The 24,973-nt window shown below is 38.0% G+C and overlaps 2 protein-coding genes across 4 annotated transcripts in view; one reads left to right on the forward strand and one right to left on the reverse strand.

The window, feature by feature from the left end:
- CCDC181 (coiled-coil domain containing 181) overlaps positions 1-5,648 on the forward strand; it is a 27,043-nt gene extending 21,395 nt beyond the window's left edge. For 2 of the 3 annotated variants that reach the window (XM_077761752.1, XM_077761750.1), the window contains exons 5-6: positions 3,143-3,297; positions 5,312-5,648. In XM_077761752.1, the coding sequence (XP_077617878.1) occupies positions 3,143-3,297; positions 5,312-5,471 (315 nt within the window). In that variant the 3' untranslated portion in view covers positions 5,472-5,648. The remainder of the gene's footprint in view (positions 1-3,142; positions 3,298-5,311) is intronic. The other variant, XM_077761751.1, reaches the window with a different exon arrangement.
- A 4,160-nt stretch (positions 5,649-9,808) lies between these two features.
- Positions 9,809-24,973, reverse strand: part of BLZF1 (basic leucine zipper nuclear factor 1) — a 31,668-nt gene continuing 16,503 nt past the window's right edge. The window contains exons 5-7 of the mRNA XM_077761774.1: positions 23,241-23,369; positions 20,526-20,745; positions 9,809-11,171 (exon numbers count right to left, since the gene is read on the reverse strand). Of these exons, the coding sequence (XP_077617900.1) occupies positions 10,986-11,171; positions 20,526-20,745; positions 23,241-23,369 (535 nt within the window). The 3' untranslated portion in view covers positions 9,809-10,985. The remainder of the gene's footprint in view (positions 11,172-20,525; positions 20,746-23,240; positions 23,370-24,973) is intronic.

Genomic DNA, 24,973 nt, shown 5'->3' on the forward strand with positions numbered 1-24,973 from the left:
TGGGGGAAGGAGGGAGGAGAGGGAGGGGGAGGAAGGGAGACAGATGTGCATCATTTAAGGTGTTTTGAAGTACTGACTGTAGGAATTTGTAATTAATTAGATATGTGTGTGAGGGAGAATGAGGTGTAAAGAGAATATACCAGGTTTCTCTTCTGAGCAACTTGGTGGAAGACGGTGCCACTCACTGGAGCAGCAGAGAATAACACACTGATGGAGGAAACTATTATTTCAAGTTTTTCACTTGTTGAGCTTGAGGTACCTACGAAATATCCAGGTGAAGATGTTGAAAACTGACTGGAGAGATGTAATTTATGGTTAGTGTTGAGAATGAGTGATTTCAGAGACCAAGTAGTCTGAGGGGGTGTGGCTGTGGCTGAAGGACTGGGTGTCAAGTGCCCTGGAGAAAGTCCTAGAAGGAGAGAAAATGAGAAATCTGTGAGGCTGGGTGTTGTGAAATTAAGAGAGCCAAAGAGTGTGACTATCAGATGGGTGTGGCTTTACTTAAAAGCATAGAGGAATAGAGTTGTAAAGAGTAGGAAGGAATGTGTGCTAACTTCTTCACCTGACTGGTGAAGTACTTGATTTGGGAGAGGAAGACTGTGTCTTGGGGGAGAATCAGGATTTGGGTAAAACAGGAGGTTTAAGTCCAAGGCCCTTTCGGTATCTTGTGAGAATGGGCATGTTTAGCAGTTTGTGTATCTTTGAATAGGAATTACAAGGGATAAAGGAGAAAAGTTTTTGAGGGAAGCAGGGAACTCAGGGCACATTGCTGTAATGTCGAGAAGCTTGGAGACCAGAGGAGCTTACTCTTCGGTGACCAAGAAAAACACAGCTGTGAGTGCACTGCTGATAGTGTCCCAGGGGATGGGGGCCCTCAGGCTTCATGGCCTTCAGCCTAACCTAACCCTAACATTTTTATGGGGTATTTGTAAAAGTAAGCATACACTTCGGTGTTCTATTGTGTCCTATTTGGGGATAAGAAACAGAAACTGTGAATTGAGGATGCCTGGGGGTTCAGGCAGTTAAGCGTCCAAATTCAAAGTGACAAAATTCACAATTTTGTTCTATATTCATTTATGATATAGTTCCTCATTAAAGTTAATTTTTGAGACAGACTGCAAATAAAGAAAAAAATAAACATTCCAAAGGGAAATACATAACCATGATGCCTTTTAACATGAAAATTTGTTGAAATAAATTATGTTCAGCATGGTACATATTTTTAAAGAATACAATTCAGTTTCTTTTTTAAAAAATATTTATTTATTGTGAGAGAGGGAGAGCAAGCATGAGCGGGGGAGGGGCAGAGAGCGAGAGGGAGAGAGAGGATTGGCAGAATAGATTGTGTCAGGTATGCTTAGAAACCTCCAATGGCTTCTCATCTCAAAATAAAATCCAGTGTTCCTACCATCGCCTACCGTGGCCTTCTTGACTTCATCTCCTGCCACTTTCCAGCCACTTAGCCATAGCTTCACTCTCACGTCTTTGCTGTTTATTGAACATACCAAACAGAATCTCTTCTCAGATTCTTTGCTCTCACTGTTACCACTGCTTGAAATACTCTTCCTCCAGATATCCAATAACTTACTCCCTCACTTTCTGTCCACATACCATCTTTCTTGTCACCTCCCTCCACATTCCCCTCTCTCCTTACCATACTTTTCTTGAATCTGACATATCAATCAATCAGTCATCTATTTTCATCTCCTCATCTAGAATAACATTGTCCAGTACAACTTTTTGTGATGATGGAAATGCTGTATATCTGTGCTGTCCAGTAAAGTAGCCACTAGCCACAGTGTGGCTAAAAAGCACTTGAAATGTAGCTAATGTGAGTGAGTACTGAATTTTAAATATTATTTAGGTAGCTTCATGTAACTAGGACCACTCTATTGTACAGTGCAATCACAGAACGTACAAGAGACGGAACCTTGTTCTTTTCATTAATGCAGCCCCATACCAGTGGGCCTGTATGCCCTCTGTGTGGTGGATACTCTGTAAATGTCTGCTGAATGAATAAATGAACAGAGATACCAATAAACCCTATTCACCTCTGAATCCTTGACTCTTTTGATCTCGAATTCCAAAATGAACCCTTTTTAGTCATCTCCAGCCCTTCCCAGACTTCTAGGTGTTCAGCTGTGGTCCTTAGGTCCATGGGTCATCCTCACAAGCTTCCGCACTGCACATCAAAGATCCTAGGTTACATAAATTGTATAAATTAAAATGGAACATACTCGACAATGGGAGTAATAGATAAAGTAAAATGCAAGATGAAGGAAGTGGTCCTCTCTATCATAGAGCTCATATTTGGGGGAAGTATTAAATGAATGCATAAAGGAAAAGGTCCTTTGCATTTTAGCCAGGCAGCTGTATGATGAGCCGTGCTTTCCCCTCACGCCAAATCTGTCCCTTTGCGTTCTTTATTCTACCACAGAAGAGCTCTTTCAGCTTTTGAAAATTCCCCGAAGATAGTGTCCATCATGAAGGAACTCTACAATAAGGTTCTCCCACTGCCTTCTGACAAGATCATCATGGCTGTTATCCCGATGAGAAACATCTTATGGTTGCAAACCCTTTTGGCCGCCCTGCCTAAGAGTGATTACAGTTTGGAGCTGGGCTTCGTAGTTAGACACTCTTAAACGTTAAAAACAAAGATAGAATTTAAAAGAAAGGATGAATAACAGAAGTGTTGGATCATCACTTTTCAAACTGCATTCCAGGGAGCTCCTTCAGGAGTTGCTACAAAGACTTCAACTCCACTCATACTGCCTATCTCAGTCTTTCTTCAGCCTGTTTTATTTTTTGTGCCATTGTGAAAAATTAATTATATTTATCAAAGCGCTCATCATTGAAAAGTTTGCAAATCACTACCTTTAAACCTTCTTCATTTGATTATCTCAGTAAGGCTTTTGAAAGGTGCCAGATGGCAGTGAATGGTGTTGGATTTTCTGTGAGAGGGCAGTGTCGCTGAGTCCCAGGAGATGTATTTTGTTTGGATGCTAGGAGTGTGGGTAGTGAGATTGGCATTATTAAGAAAAATTGATGAGTGGAGCACATATTCTTGTGGGGTTCTATAGGCAGGGCCTCAAAAAGGAGTTTTGTGTATTTAAAATTAAATAAAGCTTATTTTTGTAATCAGCAGGAAAACAGAGATCCGCAACAAGCTTTTCGATTATGGCTTAAAAAAAAGCATGAAGAGCAGCTGAGAGAAAGAAAGACAGAAGAACTACGGAAGCAGGAGGAATGCTTATTCTTCCTTAAAGGGACAGAAGGCCGCGAAAGGGCCTTTAAACAGTAAGTCACAGGCAGACGTGTTTCCCCTTTCCTCACAGTCATTTAGGGAGTTGTATAGTCAAGAAAGCTTGAAAAAAATACCACAGAATATTTTATCGGTTCTATTACATATCTATTCAATTTTATGTCCATGCTTCTAAAACTGTGAGAAAACTCTTTAGCTCCATACTATGCATTGTATCTATACACCATTCTTTCTTTCTTCAAGATATTTTCTATTTTTTTAATGTTTATTTGTTTTTGGAGAGTGGCAGGGAGGGGCAGAGTGAGAGAGACAGAATCCCAAGTAGCCTCCGGGCTGTCAGCACAGAGCTCGATGTGGGGCTGAGTCTCACGAATGTTGAGATCATGGCCTGAGCTGCTACCAAGAGTCAGACGCTTAACTGACTGAGCCACCCAGGCACCCTTCTTCAAGATATTTTCAAAGTATTTTATATTTCGCCAATCTGATAACCTCTGACAGCCTACCATTTATTTATTTATTTATTTATTTATTTATTTATTTATTTTTGTTCAGTTCTTAGAGAAATGAACCAAAGATTGTTCACAGCTTCTCTTACATACTCCTCAGAAACACTGAATAAAGAGTTGCGTTTCCCAAGAAATATTTTTCCGTAAAGAAAGACAGTCAGGCTGAGGAGGAAGATCTGTACAAAGCAAATCGAAAAAGAGATTTGGACACATGTTTTGGTAATTCAAGGCAAACCTGACCTTTTCAGTTCCCTGGTTGAGACTCCATGTCACCTGACTCATTGTGAGGAAACAGACCTGGTTACAGAATTTTGCCAGCGGGCCTTGGGAGAGGGAAGGGGTCTGGTTGTTTGAAGTTCCTTTCTTTTCTGTCTTTTTCACTGTCTTTTTCTTCGTTCCTGTGCTTCTTTCTTCCTTTCATTTTTTTTAAACATATATAATTCTTTATCATAACAGAAGCAGTAAATGTGCATTGTGGAAATGGAATCAGAAAAGTCACATTTTCATCACCCAGATATCACTGTTAGTACCTTAGTGCATACCTTTTTCTCCATACATATATTTATAATTTTAAAATATAAATTGAGATCACACTGGTTATACTGTTCTGTAATCTGCTTATTTTTATTAATGATCTCATCTAATATCCAGTCCAGAATCATGTTTTTTCCCAGTAGACCCCCAAGTGACTACAGTTAATTTTCTCAAGTTTAGTGTCTAATCCAGGACCATGTAACATTGGCTTATATGCTTAAATCTATTCTATTCTGACAGTTATTTGGTGTTCAGTGTTATTTCTGAAAACAAGCGTGCATACACACACGTACACACACACCACATACCCACTTTCATATGTGTGTTATTTTGGGGTTATTTTACCTAAGCAAGGTTTATAGATTCAAATTGGTTGGAATGTGGACTCTTCCTTCACCTTAGAGCATGTTAATATCTACCAGAAGAGCAAGGTAACCTTTCTTTAGTTTTCCTTTCCTTTCCTTTCCTTTTTTCTTTTCAACTTAAATTTTAGTTAACATTCGCTGCAATACTGGTTTCAGGAGGAGAATTCAGTGATTCGTCACTTACATAGACTACCCAGTGCACATCCCAGGTGACAAGGCAGCATTTCTGTATGGTGGCATCTTAACCTAACTGAGCCATGTTTTAGAATACAACTAGTTGCAAAAAATAAGTCATTTGGAATCTATCAAATAATTGACTGCTTAGAAAATCATATAAAAAAAGAATTGGACCTATATCACACGTGAAATATTGTATTTATTACTAAAAACCCAGTTTGTTTAGTTGGCAGTTTCATCGTAAGAGACTTAATTTTAAGTATTTGATTGCAAATGTGATTATGCTTTCTTGTGTGAGCGTAGGAGATAATAAGCCTGAGATTTTTCAGTTAGCACTTTAATAATTTTTGTTGTGACTATAGCATTTCCATGTAAAGAAATTCAATTTCCTTTAATAGCCTGTAGTAATAACTTTATAGCAAAAAGAGGTTTATACTCATCAGTTCTGATCCTGTCTTTTTCTACAGATGGCTACGAAGGAAACGGATCGAAAAACTAGCAGAGCAACAGGCTGTCAGACAAAGAACTAGGCAGCTCCGACTAGAAGCGAAGCATTCGAAACAATTGCAGAGCCACCTATATATGTCAGAAGCTAAAGCTTTTCGTTTTACTGATCATTATAACTGAAAGTATCTTAAATACTTCATTTGGAAGCTGCTACCCTCAGAAGTTTGTATATCATTTCTGATGGCCTGTGTGCTTTGGTCATACTCTAAATTATGGAAATGCCATTTATCTTTTAGTGATACTGACAGTGAATTTGTCTTTTTTTAACACAACAAAATAAATTTCTTCTCTTGCATCGTTGTATTGTTATACCATCTTGTAGTCCATGCAACAAATTGAACAACAAATGAACTTTACATTGCTATTCGATTCCTTTACTTGTAAATTATTAGCATTTCTAGCTGGAAAGAACACAAGAAAGGGACAAATTTCTATTCTTAGTTTCTCCTATTATTAAAAAACGATTGCAATAGAACATTTCATAAAGCTGTAGTGACCTCTTAAACAACCCTGGTTCAAGGCCTTATACAAAATTTTATCTATGACAACTTTGAATTTGAATAGCTATGGCAAGCTAAGAAGTAGGGTAGGCTTCCTCATGTTCTTTAAAAAATGAAGACAGTAATTATACATCCAATTTTGGTATGTTACAAACTTACCTGGCTCTTATTTAGAGCTTATAGTGTACATGGTATTGTTGTAGATGCTTTACATAAATAATTTGGTTTAATCCTTGTAACAACCCTATTGGTCTTGTTTTGCAGATGAGGAAACTAAAGTATAGAGGGAGCAGTTTGCTCACAGGCTCTGATCTGTTTGATTGCAAAATCTTTTCTCTTAGGCATATTATAAAGTTTCCATTCCTTGGTAGATATTGTGAAATATTTAAGATTAAGACTGTATAGGAATCTGATATGTAGAGGAGCAGTACTTGATATGTAAGAGCATTTAAAGGGTGGAGGATAAAGGCACCCATACGAGTGTGATGGAGACTGGAGAATCAGTGTAGTTCTGTTAAAGCTTCCTTATCAGCTGGGTATTTGTACTTTAATCACTTGACCCTAAATGAGAAAACACAGAATCATTCAATCCTGTCTCAACTTCTTACAGCACTTTCAGCATATACCAGATAATTTAACATTTCATTATAACTAGTCTTGTGTTGCTTAAAGTTATCATTTAATGATAAGAACTAATTTGACATTTGAATATTGCACACCAGTTTTACAAAAAAGGCTGTTGGAATTTTGATAGAGATCACAGTGAATCTATAGATTGTTTTGGGTAGTACTGCCTTTTTAATGAAATTACCTTCCAACCCATAATAACACAGATGTCTTTTCATTTAGTGCAGCAATGTTTTGCAGTTTTCACTACAAGTCTTTCACCTTCTTGGATAAATTCATTTACAGATATTCTGGATTCCACTGCAAATGGAATTTTTTTCTTAATTTGCTTTTGAGTTGTATATTCAAAATCAAACACAAGTGAATTTTTGCATTGACATACTGTGCAACGTTGCTGAATTTATCAGTACTAGTGTTTTTGTAGATTGCGTGGAATTTTTTTTTTAATATTTATTTTCGAGAGACAGAGACAAAGCACGAGGGGAGGGGCAGAGAGAGAGGGAGACACAGAATCTGAAGCAGCTCTAGGTTCTGAGCTGTTAGCACAGAGCCCAATGGGGGCGTTTGAACCCACAAACTGTGAGATCATGACCTGAGCCAAAGTCGGATGTCCAACTGACTGAGCCACCCAGGCACCCCTGGAATTTTCTGTGTTTATGATAACATTACCTGTGAACAGTTTTACTTCTTCCTTTCCAAAATGGATTCCTTTTCTATCTTTCTCATGACTGATTGCTTTGGCTAAGATTTCCAGTATAATGTAGAATAGTAGTGGTAAAAGTGGGCATCCTTGTCTTGTTTTTTGATCTTAAAAGGAAAGCCTTTAGTAATACACTATTGAGTATGGTGTTAGCTGTGGGATTTTCCATAAATGCTTATAAAGTTGAGGAAGTTCTTATTCCTCTATTCTTATTCCAGTTCTTTGATCCCTATTTTTCTGAGTGCTTTTTATCATAAAAGGGTGTTGGATTTTATCAAAAGCTCTTTCTGCATTAAGTGAAATGATCATGTGGTTTTTCCTGTCCTTTTATGTATGTGTATATCATATACATAGGATATACACTGTGTGTGTGTATGATATACTACATTGGTTTTCTTATGTTGAACTACGCTTACATTCCTGATACATACCACTTGGTCATGGTGTATAATCCCTTTACTGTGCTGTTGCAGTTGGCTGGGAATTTGTTGAGGAACTTTGAAATCTATATTCATAAGACTATATGGCATTGGAAAGTTTTTTTTTTTTTTAATTACCGATTTAATCTGTTATAGGCCTGTTCACATTTTCTATTTCTTCTTGAATCAGTTTTGGTCATTTGTGTGTTTCCAGGGATTTGTCCATTTCATCTAGTTTATTTGTTGAAGTACTATTCCTTTTTGTTTTACTTATGAGGTTGGCACTAATTTCCCCACTTTCTGATTTTAGTTATTTGCATCTTCTGTTTTTCTTAGTCAGTCTGGCTGTAGATTTGTCTTTTGGGGACCAATAGAATCAATTTTCTATTTTTTTAGTAAATTTTTAAAAATGTTTTATTTTTGAGAGAGAGATAGAGACAGCATGAGCAGGGGAGGGTCAGAGAGAGAGGGAGTCACAGACTCTGAAGACAGGCTCCAGGCTCTGAGCTAGCTGTCAGCACAAGAGCTCGACGTGGAGCTCCAACCCACGAACCATGAGAACATGACCTGAGCCAAAGTCGGATGGCTTAACCAACTGAGCCAGCCAGGTGCCCCAATTTTCCATTTCTTTGATATTGTTTTTATGTTCTCGATTTTGTTTACCTCTGCTCTAGTTTTGATTTCCTTTCTTCTGCCAGCTTTGGGCTTAGTTTGCTCTTCTTTTTCTAGTTCCTTAGGTGTAATGTTAGGTTGATGACTTGAGATAATTTTCCTTTTTCTATTTTTTTTGTTTAGTTAACTGTTATCTTTGTTACTATTATTGATGTTCTTAAACCAACATTTGCGGAAGCGTGCTATTGGTTTGTGGTTATAAGAGTATATGCACAATTTTGTGTGTGTGATAAAATATATATATAACAAAGCTTACCATTTTGGCCATTTTTAAAATGTGTAATTTAGGGGCATTAAATATATTCATCTTGTACAACCATCACAACTTTTCATCATCCTAATGGAAAGTCTGTATGAATTAAAAACTCCCTGTTCTGCCTTCCCTTGACTTCCCATAACCACTGTTCTACTTTGCCACTATGAATTTATTTCACGTACCTATACTCTTACATATTTCACTTAGTGTAATGTATTAAAGGTTCATTTATGCTGTAGCATATATCAGATTTTCAGTCCTTTTTAAGGCTAATATTCCACTGCATGTATATATCACATTTTGCCTATCAATGGGTAAGCAAATGGATAAGGATGAATGCATCCATCAAAGGACACCTATGTTACTTTCACCTTCCTTTTGGCTATTGTGAATGCTGCTGCTGTGAACACTGGGATACAACTATTTGGGTCCTTGCTTTCAATTCTTTTGGATGTTTACCTAAAAGTGAATTGCTGGATCATATGAAAATTATATGTCTGATTTTTTTTTTTTTTAATTTTATTTTAGAAAGAGAACATGAGCGGGAGAGGGAGAGAGAATCCCAAGACCCAGGGCTCCCTCCCACGACCTGAGCCGATATCAAGAGTCTGATGCTCAACTGACTGAGCTACCCAGGTGCCTATGTTTAATTATTTGAGGAACTACCATACTATCTTCAACAGTGGTCGCACCATTTTACATTCTCACCAGCAATGCACAAGGGTTCCAATTTCTCCACATCCTTGTCAACACTTGTTATTTTCCTTCTTTCATATGTGGCTAGTATAATGGGCATGAAGTGATATCTATTTGCATTACCTTATTGATTAGTGATGCTGAGAATCTTTTGATATGCTTATTGGCATTTTGTATATCGTTTTTTAGAGAAATGTCTCTTCATGTCCTTTGCCCATTTTTAAATTAGGTTGTTCTTTTTTTGGTTGCTGAGTTGTAGATCTTTATTCTGGACACTAGACCCTTATTAACTATATATTTGCAAATATTTTCTTTGGTTCTATAGATCACCTTTTCATTTTGTGGATGCTGTCCTTTGATTAAAAAGTTTTTAATTCTGATGAAGTTCACTTTATTTTTTCTTTTCTTGTCTGTGCTTCTGGTGTCATATCCAAGAAATCACCGCCAAATCCAATGTCATGAAGTTTTTTGTCTATGTTTTCTTCAAGTTGTATGCTAAGTATACCTAAAGACTGAAGAATCAACTATAAATAGTATAAATTAGATGAAGACTTGACAAGCACATTAAGTCAATATTCAAAATAAAGAATGTAGAGAAATTTATTGCCATTTCAAAGTATAACTCTGACGAGCTAGACAATAAAATCAGTCATTGTTGACATTAAAATATGTTATTTGACCAGATTTGTCTTCAGAAGATTTGTCTTTTGACAGGCAGTTCTGCGCCTACTATGGTGTAATCTGGTATAAACATATTGTGGATATTTCTAAAGACCTATAAAAAGGGTGTTTTACAATGGTTTATCATAAACAATAATTATATATTTATATTGTATTAATATAAATTGATGAATTTCATTTTTTATTTTGTACAATGTTCCAGAAAGAGCCTACTTGCTCCACCATATTTTATATCAAACTGGATATTCCTATTGTCTTGCATTTGTCAAAATGAGCTCGGTGGAATCTGTTTTCTTTATATATGTCAATTCAAAATACGGCATTCCCCACACAAAACCAACATAATATGTTTTGCTGAACCACTTGCTAATATGTTTGTAAAATACTTTTAATTTTCCTAACATAGAGCATTTAGTTTTAAAATAGTAGTCCCTTCACCCACAGTTATTTCCATAAGCCTCCTTTGTAGCCCTCCCACCCCCCAAAATCACCAAAAAGGGAATGGACACTCACTCCACCCAACCTCCTGGCTATTATTTCTTGAGTGTAGGGACCAGAAAACTTTTTCTGTAGAGGACCTGACAGGAAATATTTTAAGCTTTGTAGGCCATACAAGCCCTGTTGCATCTATTCAATTGTACTGTTGCAGTGTAGAAAAAAGAAAAAAAAACCCTAGAAAATAACTATAGACAACAGTACATGAATGTGTGTGGCTGCATATGACCCACCTTGCATCAAGAGTACCAAAAGTAAACCTGCTAATACTAAATACACAGCAAGATATAACTTAGGGCCTAAAATAAAGGTGGAATCTTTTTCTTTCAGAGTTCTTTAGGAAAAGCATCATATAATGCCTGGAAAGCATCTACTTTAAATATAGCTACACAGTTTCATTCTTCTCTTACCCTGAGATATTTATTAAGAAAGGGTAATCTGTGGTCCTGTACATGAACCATCTTTGGGGATATATATTACTTAAATAGAAAGTGTTATTACTTCTACCATTGTAAGAACTCCAGCTCCCAGATGATGACTCTCAGGTGAGAAGCAAGTGCCTGTGACATGCCTCCGACACACTGAATGTTAAAGGACAATAAGTTCTCCCTGGCAGTGATTGCAGCAATTGAAAGTTATATTTTCATATCTAGTATAGGGGTGAAATCGTCCAATATTTTTCTTTGTAGCAAGTAAGGTGGATGGTGAAGACTCAGAAAATGGATTATCAGGTGAGCTTTCTGTACAGGTAACTGGATCCAAAATGCGTAGAACCTGGGGAAAATAAGAAATAATGTCATATGACTGCATTAGAGACTCTAAAAGCCCTTGGTTTTATTGATAATAGAAGTACCTATAAAACCCCATTTCATTAATATGTAACTACCAGAAAAAAAATAGCATCTGAATGATGAATCTGATTGGTTAGAGAACCTATCCCTTTTTCAAAAAGCTCTAAATTATTAAATTTTTTTAATGCTTTATTTCTGAGAGAGAGAGAGAGAGACAGCATGAGCAGGGGTGGGTCAGAGAGAGAGGAAGACACAGAATCTGAAACAGGCTCCAGGCTCTGAGCTGGCTGTCAGCACAGAGCCCGACGTGGGGCTCGACCCCACGAACTGTGAGATCATGACCTGAGCCGAAGTCGGACACTTAACCAACTGAGCCATCCAGGTGCCACCCCCCTAAAAAAAGCTCTAAATTATTGTCTAGTTGTTACATTACCTAGGTTACCTATTTTTCAAAAATGATGAAATTAATGTTCTTTAATGGATAATGCTGAAAAAGCATGAAACCACAGAAGAAAATATGATGGTTATATCAATTTAAGTGGTAGCAATTTTACCCTTAACCAAAAAGCACCCACCACCTTCCTTCTATGACCTTTCATTCAATTGCCTGGAGTCAGGATTCTCCATTCTTCTATTGAAATCCTATTTCAAAGTTTTTAATCAGTTACTTGTAAAATCAATGGCTTTTCATGCATCTATTTCTAGTTTACATGCACTACTTTGTGCTAACAGTCGTGTTCCTGTGTGTGGGGTGTCACAGAACCGTATTCCGAATTCTTCTGCTCTGACGCGTCCTGTTCTGTTTCCTCTACGAGACCCACAATAGGAGGCACCGTTGGGGTGAATAAAATTCCCCAATTAAGGGCAAGGGTAACACGCTCATTCATGGCTCCTGTTATTCTCCCAGCCGTCCTCACACGGGGAGGATGGGTTACGGTGCAAACGAGGCAGGCACTGCAGTTGGGAAGGGCTGTGAAAAGCAGTGGGGGGGGGGGGAGGGGAAGAACGTTCTTGCTTTCTTATAGAAGCCTAGCTCCTTAGAACTTCCGGATATGGCTGGATGTGCCTTTCTCTCTCATGTTGTCCAGTAGGTTTTTTCCTTCTAAGTTACCAACGTAAAAGGACTAGAGCTAATTTAAGAATGTCCTGGCACCATTTAAGAGCCACTGTTCTATTTTAGGACCTTTATTTTTCAACTAGATTGATGCTTTTTCCATTGAGTTTTTGAAATCTTACTTTTGTAAAGTTTGGTTGGGTGATACAGGACAAGTAAAGATGAAGGGCTTATGGGGCGCCTGGGTGGCTTAGTCGGTTGAGCGTCCGACTTTCGCTTAGGTCATGATCTCGCGGTTCGTGGGTTCGAGCCTTGTGTCGGGCTCTGTGCTGGCTGCCAGTTCAGAGCCTGGACCCTGTTTCAGAGTCTGTGACTCCCTCTCTCTCTGACCCTCCCCTGCTCACGCTGTCTCTCTCCTAGAAATAAAAATATTAAAAAAAAAAAAAGATGAAGGGCTTAACTAAAACCTGCTTATAAATTTGGAAGGGCAAATAGATAAGAAAAGCATTGAAATACTCTGTTATTACATTCTGTCTGTAGAGAGAGAAACAACATACCAAAGGAGTTCAGCAGGAGACTGACATACCCATACAGACAGGTTTCTGGATTTTTGCCTGAAGGTGATGGGGAAGGATTTTAAGCAGGATGCCTTTCAGACAAACATGCTATATACCCAGTTGGAAGAGCAGGTAAAGGGTGGGCATTAAAAGCGGACATGGGAAGAACAAAGAAAGGGAGTTTACTGCGTACGCTAGCCAACAAATGATGACCTTGAAGCAATGGGGCTGAAAGGTTCAAGAGACACTAAGAAAGGAGGACTGTCAGGTATGTTAACTAAGAGAATGTGGTAGATAAAATGTTGGAAAAAAGGGGATATAGACCATGCCCTCTGGATACCTAAAATTGTATAGTAAAACAGAATGGTCAGAGAAAAGAGAAAAGTCAGGAGGGTGTGAGTGTTTCAAGGAAGGAGGGGCAATCAGTTCTACCACATGCTACTGGCAGCAACTGTGAATAGGCAGTGACCAAGTTTCCCAACGAAGAGAAGGGATCAAGATGATGAATTTAGGGGCACCTGGGTGGCCCAGTCAGTTAAGGATCTGACTCTTGATTTAAACTCAGGTCATGATCTTGTGGTTTCATGAGTTCAAGCCCCACATTGGGCTCTGCACTGGCAGCATGGAGCCTGCTTGGAATTCTCTCTCTCTCTCTCTCTCTCTCTGCACCTTCCCCACTCATGCTATCTCTGTCTCTCTCAAAAAAAAAACAAAAAAAAAAACCAGATGATTAATTTAGTTTTGGGTATGGATGCCTTCTGTAAACAGCTGAGCACCTACTATGTGTACAGGATTACTGTGCCAGATCTTGAGGAAACATAAGGTACAGTCCTCACCCTTACAGAGCTTATAGTTAGGGAGAGAGGACGTGAATCAAACAACTCCAACTGAACATGGTAAAGAGCTATCACAGATAAATACACAAAGCCCAATGGAAGCCTGGGGGAAGGTCCATCTCAGTTTGCCAATGAGATTCAGGGAGGGCTGATTCTTAAAGGTGGAGAGGTGCTGTGAGGACAGTCTAGGCAGAAAGAAAACATGTACAGAGGCCTGCAATACAATGACATGTCTCTGCAGTGAAAAGTGGTTAAGGCTGCTCATATTTGAAGAGCAGGGTGTGGGTACACCTGGCTAATAATCCTTGAGAAAAAGAGATGGAATAAAGATTGTGAAAAGCCTTCTATATAGTAGGGAATAATGGAGACTCAATATGTGGGAGACTAGGAGCTGTCTGAACAGGGTACCAACACAAGTGGGTTGACTGTTTCCTTTTTATTTTTTTTTTCCATTTTAAAAATAACTCTCTGCAGAGGGAGACTTTAATTGCAGTAGAGGATGGCCTGGAGGCAGGTAAAAAGCAAGGGGTATTGGTAAAAAGGCTACTGCAATAACTGAGGTTGGAGGATAGGTGTTTGAACTTGGGAGAGGGGATAAAATGGAAAGAACTGCTGGATTTGTACCACCAACAGGATTAGGGGGATGAAGAAAGTAATAAAAATGGTATCTACTGTTTATTGTGAAATTACTATACTTTGGAATCTTTTATGAGTTTTATATGCGTTATTTTATGAAATACTTAAAACATCTATATAGTGGTATAATTCACTAAGAGGGAGAACGGGGAGAAGTGGATTCTTTTTCTTTTTCAGGGGGAGGGGGAAACAGAAATGCAAAAGCAAGGAGAAAGGACGTTGTTCTATTTTCAGCACATGGAGATGTCAAGCTGGATATGTCTCTTGAATCCAGAAAACAAGGTCTCTGTTGAAGTCTGAAGCATGAAGCCATGGGAACAGGATAGTCCCTACAGAATACAGAAAGTCTGTTATGAAAGGAAAGGCTCAAGAGTGAGCATAGGAGGATGCCTCACAAGCCTGCAAAATACTGAAAAAGAATGGCCACAGAGTAGTGAGGAGTTGGAGATGTATGATGTTTCAGAAACTACGGGAGTCTGAAAAGCATGGGGAACAGATTCCTATGGAACATCAACATTTAAAGGAGGAAAAGATGTGATGAGGAGGCATTCTGAGAGGGAGTATGATGGCTAAGAAAGAGTGAGGTCACAGAAGTCAAGGGAATATCAAGGAAGGAATGCTGATTACATAAACTATGGTAATAAAGTGAGGAGGAGTTAAGATGGCAGAGGAGTAGGGGGCCCTAAGCTTGCCTCATCCCTTGAGCAAAGCTAGATAAATATCAAATCATTCTGAATACCCAAGAAATCAAAGTGAGGACTGAGAGAACAAAATGGCAAGCCTGCAAGTAGAATCCTGGAAGGTAGGAGCTACAGAGTTGACTTGGGGGAGAGAAGAACCGTGGGTGTTGCAGAGGGTGGGGAGCCCTGCTTATGGAGACACAAGGTATTATAAGCAGCAGAATATAAAATCTGATGTTTTACAAGTCCGCCACTGCTGGAGTGGTGCTTAGCTTAGTGGTGATCCTGTAGGGAAGGAGGGTAGAGACCCAGGAGTGGATAGCATGGTCTGAGGATCCCTTGGGCGACATGGGGAGAAATGGTTGCCCTGTTTTTTGGGAGTGGTGGCAAGACCTCTTGGGGACAGAAGAACGGGTGGTGCCAGCATGCTTCACTGTTCCCAGACATAGGAGTGGGGACATTGGCTGAGGGCAGCGAGCCTCTGAACCAGTGTGTGGTTGTGCAACTGCTTTCCTGGCACAGGCTGAGAAGTGGCAAAAGCTATGCAAGACCCTCCCCCAAAAGTTGAGCACAGGGCCATGCCATGTGAGTCCTTAAAATTTTGACTTTAGAAACGAGCTGGGTGCTTGAGATAGAGCAGCTCAGACACGGGGTGAAGGAAGGAATCTGATGGAATCCAGGGACACAAGAGTGGGGACTGTTTGCTCTTCTGTGAGGGATTTCTGAAGAGCGACAGGCATGAGTTCTCCGCTCGGGGGATGAGAGAGCAGGGCAACACCACTCTGCTGCCTGCCCATCAGCACTGATCCACCTCAGTAAGCTAAACAGTGCAGCCGAGTAGAGACTGGAGTGGTTTCCACCAAGACCTACCTACCTGCACTGATGCAGGTGTACCTCTAGAGGGCAAGTAGGCCTGAAAAATCAGGGCAATAAGCCCTTTCTCTGAAAGACCAGCACAAACCCCTTGCATGCACCAAGTCTACTGATCATAGAGTGCTATAAAGCTTAAGCTCTAGGAAGGACAGTTACCATATGTTTGTATGTATAGGAGGATTAGGAGGAACTTAACGGAGGACCATGGGGGAGAAGGAGGGAATAGTGGGGGAGGGGGAGAGAGGCAAACCAAGAGAGACACTTGAATGCTGAGAACAAACTGAGGACTGATGGAGGGTGGGAGGAGATGGACATGAAGGAGGGGACTTGTGGGGATGAGCACTGGGTGTTTATATGGAAACCAAATTGACAATAAACTTTAAAAAAAAAAGCTTCAGCTCTAGGGGAAACAGGCTCTAGTTTCCTTTGTTTTAATCTTTAAAATTTTTATTTATTTATTTATTTACATATATTTTACTTTTATTTTGGATCTGGCTTCTTTTAATAAGCAGTACAAAACACACATAGGTTGTAGCCTTTTTTTTTCTGGACAAAATGACGAGACAGAGGAATTCACCCCAAAAGAAAATAGGAATTAGAAGTAACAACCAAGGAATGAATTAGTACAGATATAAGTAAGATGCCTGAACCAGAATTTAAAACAACTATAAGGATACTGGCTGGGCTTGAAAAAAGCATAAAAGACACTAGAAAATCCCTCACTGCACAGATAAAAGAACTATAATCTTATTAGGCTGAAATTAAAAATACTATAGCTGAGATGGAAACCTGAATGATTGCCATAACAATGAGGATGAAGAAAGAGGAATGAATCAGAGATACAGATGAAAAAATTATGGAAAATACTAATGATGAAAAGAAGAGGAAAAGAAAGGTATTGGCTCATGAAGGCAGACTTAGGGAACTCAGTGACTTACTAAAATGTAGTATCGTTTGCATCATAGGAGTCCTAGAAGATGGAGTGAGAGAAAAGGAGGCAGAAAGTTTATTTGTGCAAATTATAGCTGAAAACTTCCCTAATTTCGGGAATGACACAGACACTGAAATTCGAGAAGCACAAAGAACTCCCATTAAATTCAACAAAAGTCAGCCATCACCTAGAAATATCACAAAATAGACAGGGAAAGACTCCTGAAAGCAGCAAGGGAAAAGAGTCCTTAACCTACAAGGGTAGATCAGGTTCTCAGCAGATCTGTCCAGAGAAGGGTGGCCGACCAGAAGGTAATGGTATAACAATATATTCAATGTGCTGAGTGGGAAACATACGTAGCCAAGAATACTTTATCCAGCCAGGCTGTTATTCAGAATAGAAAGAGAGATAAACAAAACCAGACAAACATAAACTAAAGGGGTTTATGACCACTAAACCAGCCCCACAGATATATTAAAGGGGGCACTTTCACTGGGGGGGGACAAAGACCAAAAGCAACAAAGATTAGAAGGAAAGAGACAACATCACGAGAAACACCAGCTTTACAGGTAACACAATGGCACTTAATTCATATCTTTCAATAATGACTCTGAATGTAAATGAATTAAATGCTCTAATCAAAAGACAGGGTATTAGAACAGATTAAAAAAAAAAAAAGACCCATCTAAATGCTGCTTATAAGAAACTTTTTTAAACCTAAAGACACCTGCAGATTGAAAGTGAGGGGATGGAGAACCATCTATCATGATAGTGGATGTCAAAACAAAGTTTGAGTAGCCATACTTCTATCAGACAAACTAGATTTTATTTTAACTATTTTGCGAGAGAGAGAGTGTGCAGGGAAGGGACAGAGAGAGAGGAAGGGAGAGAGAGAATCCCAAGCAGACTCTGCACTGTCAGCACAGAGCCTGATGTGGTGCTTGATCTCACAAACTATAAGATCATAACCTGAACCAAAATCAAGAGTCAGACACTTAACTGACTGAGGCACTCAGGTGTACTGACAACTAGATTTTAAAACAAAGACCGTAACAAGAGATGAAGAAGGCATTATGTCATAATTAAGGTGTCGGTCTATCAAGAGGGTCTAACAATTACAAATATTTATGCCCCCAACCTGATAGCAACCAAATATATAAATCAACTAATAACAAATATAAAAAAACTCATTGATAATAATGCAATAGCAGTAAGGTGAGTAAGTAAGTCCACTTACTGCAATGGACATCATCTATGCAGAAAATCAACAAGGAAATAATGGCTTTGAATGACACATTGGACCAGATGGACTTAACAGATATATCAGGACATTTCATCCTAAAGCAGCAGAATACACATTCTTTTCAAGTGCACATGGAACATTCTTTAGAACAGATCACATACTGGGTCACAAATTAGCCCTAAACAAGAACAAACAGACTGAGATCATTCCATGCATATTTTTAGACTACAAAACTATGAAACCTGAGAGGAACTGCAAGAAAAAATTTGGAAAGACCAAAAATAGATAGAGGTAAAGAACATCCTACTATATGAAACCTGAGAGCAACTGCAAGAAAAAATTTGGAAAGACCAAAAATAGATAGAGGTAAAGAACATCCTACTAAAGAATGAATGGGCTAACCAGGAAATTACAGAAGAAATAAAAAGTACATGGAAGCCGATGAAAATGAAAACACAACAGTCCAAACCCTTTGGGATGCAACAAAGGGAGTCCTAAGAGGGAAGTATATTGCAATACAGGTCTACCTCAAGAAGCAAGAAAAGTCTCGGGGCGCCTGGGTGGCTTAGTCGGTTAAGCGTCCGACTTTCGCTTAGGTCATGATCTCGCGGTCTGTGGGTTCCAGCCCCGCGTCGGGCTCTGTGCTGACTGCCAGCTCAGAGCCTGGAGCCTGTTTCAGAGTCTGTGACTCCCTCTCTCTCTGACCCTCCCCTGCTCATGCTGTCTCTCTCTCTCTCTCCTAGAAATAAATTTAAAAAAAAAAAGAAGCAAGAAAAGTCTCAAATATATAACCTAATCTTACACTTAAAGGAGCTAGAAAAGGAACAGCAAATAAAGCCGAAAGCCAGCAGAAGAGGGGAAATTAAAGCAGAAATAAACGATCTAGAAAAAAAACAGTATTAACAGATCAACAAACTTAAGAACTGGTTCTCTGAAAGAATTGATACAACTGATAACCCCCTAGCCAGACTTATCAAGAAGAAAAGAGAAAAAGAAAAGAGAAAAAGAGAGATTGCAACACCACAGAAATATAAATAATCACAAGAGAATATTATGAAATATTATATGCCCACAAACAGGGCAATGTGAAAAAATGGACAAATTCCTAGAAACATACAAATTACCAAAACTGAAACAGGAAGAAACAGAAAATTTGAACAGACCCATAACCAACAACAAAGAAATTAATTCAGTAATGAAAAATCTCCCAACAAACAACAGTCTAGGGCCAGATGTCTTCCTGGGGTATTCTACCCCAGACATTTAAAGAAGAGTTAATACCTAATTTTCTCACACTCTTCCAAAAAACAGAAACAGAAGGTAAATTTCCAAACTTCTGTGAGGTTAGCATTACCTTGATTCCAAAACTAGACAAAGGCCCCACTAAAAAAGAGCATTATAGGTCAATATCCCTGATGAACATGGATGCAAAAATTTTCAACAAGACATTAGCAAACTCAACCCAACAATACACTAAAAGAATTATTCACCATGATCAGAGGGATTTATTCCTGGGCTGCAGGGATGGTTCAATATTTGCACATCAATGAACATATTTACCAAATTAATGAAAGAATAAGACCATATGATCCTCTCAATAGATGCAAAAACACCATTTAACAAAATATAGCATCCATTTGTAACAAAGTAGGGATTGGTGGAAAATCCCTCAACATCATAAAGGCCACATACAAAAGACCCACAGCTAATATCATCCTCAACGGGGGAGAAACTGAGAGCTTTACCTCTACGGTCAGGAAAAGACAGGGATGTCCACTCTCACCATTACCTTTTAACATAGTACTGGGAATCTTAGTCTCAGCACTCAGACAACAACAAAAAAATAAAATAGGCATCCAAATCGGCAAGGAAGAAGTAAAACTTTCACTATTTCCAGACAACATGATACTCTGTAGAAAACCCGAAAGACTCCACCAAAAAATTGCTGGAATACATGAATTCAGTAAAGTTGCAAGATGTAAAATCAATGTACAGAAATCAGCTGCAGATACTAAAATGCAGTGGAGGTGACCTTGGCTGCGACAGAACTGTGAGACCACAGTATTTAACAGCTCATCTGCATGAACCCTGAATTTACCCAGGCCTGTAGGTACCAGGTCTACACTATTTGATTCTGCAGTATTTGCCACATTCATATCTATACATGGGAATGAAATAATTTCTGATGTCAGAAGTAATCTATTATCAGCTCATGATTATGGAGTTAAAAATTCTACACTCGTTTTCTTTTCAAAATGAACTCAAGTACAAGATTATCAGTGATTCAGTAGCTAAAAGGCCCTTTCAAAACAATCACATTTTTCTCTTGAAGGACAGAGTAATAATATTTAAGAGATTAAAGCACAAAGGAAGAAACAAGTTTTCCAAGCTCACAAGCTCTTTAGCGTGAGAATCAGGTTTAGATCCCATAATTCCTAACTCCTAACGCCAAGCATTTTGCATTGTAACATACCACCTTTCAGTAAGGGGGACAGTCTTAGAAGTCCCCAAGAGGGAACTATTTTACCGTTTCAGCCATTTTTTCTGCTGGGGTGCTGCAGAATTCAACTGGTGATGGGATCTTTTTTTGGCCGTTAGTGCCAACATTTCCCAGGAGATGAGCATTGACTGCTTTTGCCAACTTGTGATTTGTTAATGCTAGTTCCGCTGTGGTGTGAGGCTGTGTACTCGGGTGGTAGGTTTGCTCTCTCCCCCACTGCAAGGAGACTAAGAGCTCCTCCAATAATCTGCAGCAAACACACAGGAACACTGAATATTAGTAAGAGGATAAAACATAAAAATCAAGAAGACTAAAGAAATGTGACACATTCTTCTGAAATCATATAGTATCTTTCTTCCCATATCTTTTTCTTAGAGTTCAATAAATTGGAAATTCTGGTTAAAATAAGACTTACAGAAAGCATTTACATATTTATTAAGGTTATTATCTGGGAGTCATTCAACAAGCAGTACTTATTTTTTTTGTTTCTCATATTTTAGTACAGGTACAATATACTAGTATACTCATCTAGTAGTACAGACTACTGATTTGTGTATTTATTATTTCCTTTTTCATGAGTTATAGTAACTGATTTTTGAATGATAAACCAACTTACAATTTCTAGGATGAAATATACTTGGCCATAATGTATAAACCTTTTTATATATTATCGGATTTGATTCACTAAACTTCTGGTTAGGACTTCTGCATTTATGTTCATTGGAGATACTGGTCTGTAGTGTTCTCATAATGCCTCTGGTTTTGGTATCAAGGTAATGCTGGCCTCATAAACTGAGTTGGAAAGCGTTCCCTTCTGTTTCTGGAAGAGTCTGTGTAAATTTGGCTTTCTTTCTTTCTTAGTTGTTTGCTGGTGTTTACCAGTAAATCCATCTAGGACTGGAGTTTCCTTTATTAGAAGGTTTTTAACTGAAAGTTCAATTGCTTTAATAGGTTAAGGCCATTCAGGTTATTTGTTCTTGAATACCCTTTGGCAGTTTTGTGTCTTTTAAGGCTTTTGTCCATTTCATTTAAGTTGAATTTATTGGCATACGGTTGTTCAGAACATCCCCACATCATCTTTTTTATGTCTATAGAATCTAGGTAATGTATGCCCTTCCTAATTCCTGAGACTGGCAATGTGTTTCTTTCTTTTCCCCCCTGATTATAAGGCCTAGAGGTTTCTTAAATTTATCTCTTCAAAGAACTAGAATTTGGCCATTTCCATTTATTTCTGCTCTCATTATTTTCTTCCTTCTTAATTTGCTCTTTGTGTTTCTTAAAAAGGAAGCTTAAATTACTGATAGGACCTTTCTTCTTTTCTAAAATAAGTGTTTAAAGCTATAAATTTCCCCCTAAACACTGCTTTAGTTGACTCCCACAAAATCTGGTATTTTGGTATATGGTTTACCCTTGAACAACATGGGTTTGAACTGTGCAGGTCAACTTATATGCTCATTTTTTTTCAGTAAATACAGTATAGTACTGTAGATGTATTTTCTCTTCCTTATAATTTTAGTAGCAGTTTCTTTTCTCTAGCTTACTTTTAAGAATGACTTTCTACTTTATTATAAGAACATATATATATGTATATACACACACAATATATAAAATACGTGTTCATCAACAATTTATGTTATCGGGAAGGCTTCTGGTCAAGAGTAGGCTATAAGTAGTTACATTTTTAAAGAGTCAAGTTATACATGGATTTTCAACTGTGTGTGGGATCAGTCTCCCTCTCCTCATGTTGTTCAAGGGTCATATGTATTATGTTTTCATACTTATAATTTCCCATGATTTCCTCTTTGACCCTTACTGATCTGATTTGTAATGTATCAATTATAGCCCTTGACTTATGATGGTTAGATGAATGATTTTCTGACTATATGATGGTTCAAAAGCAGTAACATTTAACAAAAACGGTACTTTGAATTTTGAATCTTCATCTATTCCTGGGCTAGCAATAGGCAACGCCATACTCTCTCATTTGCTGAGGAGAAGTGAGTCACAGCTCACAGCAAGGTACGTGATCATGGGGTAAGCAACGAATACACTTACAGAATTCTGTACCTGAATGAGCATTCTGTTTTTCACTCTCAGTGTCGTGCTCAAATCCTGAGATACTCAACACTTTATGACAAAATGGGCTTTGTATTAGATAATTTTGCCCAACTATAGGCTAGTGTAAGTGTTCCGCACATGTTTAAGGTAGGCGAGGCTAAGTCATGATGTTCAGTAGGTTACGTGTATTTAATTAATTTTTGACATAGGATATTTTCAACTTGCAATGAGTTTACTGGGATGTAGCCCCACTTTAAGTCAAGGAAGATGTGTGTATAGAGTACAAAGTGCTTTTGGGGAAGACCATCAATTTGGATAGTTCTGGACATGAAAAAACTCTAATGCTGAAGAACAGTCCTCAAAAAGATCTTCCAAAAGAGAGACAGGTACACTTTTTGGCTGTTACCAAAAATCATACACAACTGCTATAACTGTAAACAAAAGCCACTTTTAAAGCCAAAGATTACTTCTATTATAGCTATAATTAATTCTCTCCCAATTAAAAATGTAAGATGCATGTGGTCTTATTTTTTTAGCCTTCCTCCCTTCCGGGCATCTATCTAAAAATGTTACTCAAAGTATATGCTCAATAAGTTACTAAATGTAGAGACACTAAAGAGCTATCACAATAACAAAAATTGCGAGAGAAGGAAGAAGAGTGCAGAGTGGAAACAGGCGCCATACTTCTGGGTAGCTATCATTTCCTGACGAAACTGCTCCCGTTCACTCAGGAGATCTTGAATAGCACTCTGGGCATCACGGTTTTGACGCTGTAAGCCTGCCCTGGAGTTGGTTAATTCATCTGCCATAACCCTGGAAAAGATGAAAATGTCACATACAGATTCTCTGAAAATAAATTCTCTCTACAGACGTTTACATACTACCTTTGTAACAGTCATTTTCAAAAGTTTACAAAGACTTAACACAGTCAAGTTACTTCTCAGTTTTTATATCTTTTACTAAAAAGCATTCAAAATATATGTGATCTTAGAACTCATTAAAGGGATTTAAAAAAATGTGTCTACAAAATGACAAAAGAAAGGGCTATTTAACTTTCCTACAGAGGGACTCTGGGAATGTACCTCACTCTTACTCCAAATAGAACAAATTAAAAAAAGTTTAATGAAAATTTTAGAGGAAAATAAAAACAGGTTCTTTTCCTACCACTCAGTTACCTGATTGTCTTTAGGAAAATATTAAAATAAGATACAAAGGCTTATATATAAGGAAAACTAAGTCTTTCCTCCTGTCCAACATCCACATCCTTTTGTTTTATAACCAATAAAGCTTCTTATGGATTTCTCTGGAAAAAAAAATTTATGTATATGCCAATATAAAAGAATATGTTGAAAAATAAATACATCCACTTTATTTACAGAAAAGGGGATTATCTAATACAAACTTTTCTATGCCTTGTTTTTTTTTTTAACCTAATAATTTATCTTGGTGATTTTTTATCTTATTAGTGCATATAGTGCATATCTCTTCCCCTTTTTAAAAAACAACTTCATGGTTTCTTCTGATTGCATGTACCAAAGTTTATTTAACCTGTTCTCTATTAAGGGAATTGAAGCAAAATTTTATTTTTTTATTTAAAAAAATATTTTTTAATGTTTTATTTATTTCTGAGAGAGAGAGAGAGAGACAGCATGAGCAGGGGAGGGTCAGAGAGAGAGGGAGATACGGAATCTGAAGCAGGATCCAGACTTTGAAGTAGCTGTCAGCACAGATCCTGATGTGGGGCTCGAACCCACAAACCGTGAGATCATGACCTGAGCCACCCAGGCGCCCCTTGAAGCAAACTTTTAAAGTATGCTTGCTCATTCAGCTAAAAAAAATCTTAAAACTAAAATTAAAGTTTTGGACCATAGTGACTACCAACCAAAGATTAAATCAGTTAAAATAACAATAAAGTCAAGTTTAAGTTTAATTGCCCTTAGAATGTTACTATCAGCATTGATAAGAATGTTAAGAAAGTTGCATATGGCAATAACCTGTATGACGCATGCATGATTTGCCTCTTAACGTGTTCAATGACAATGAACTTTCATTCTATATCAATAAATAGTACATCCATTTCTCCACATACCATCCTATACGAGCACAATTAGGAAACAAATTAAGGACTTTAAGAGAATAATCAAGAGCACACTTTACACACTGTATGTTAGTCAATTTGACAATAAATTATATAAAATAAAATAAAGTAAAAAATAAAATTTTCCTAGTAAGAACCTGCAATAACAACAACACACACACACACGCAAAGAGAGAATAATCAATTACTGGAAAGTATCAGATATTAAGACATGAAGAAACACTTCCCCACAAATTTCTTCATCACAACCAGTGATTCTTATAGTACAGCCTGGAAATGTCTGGTATCATGTGCGAAATCTCCAGATGACTGAATTTGA

The sequence above is a fragment of the Crocuta crocuta genome, unplaced genomic scaffold, assembly GCF_008692635.1.
Source record: "Crocuta crocuta isolate KB4526 unplaced genomic scaffold, BGI_CrCroc_1.0 scaffold243, whole genome shotgun sequence".
In the NCBI taxonomy this organism is placed as follows: domain Eukaryota; kingdom Metazoa; phylum Chordata; class Mammalia; order Carnivora; family Hyaenidae; genus Crocuta; species Crocuta crocuta.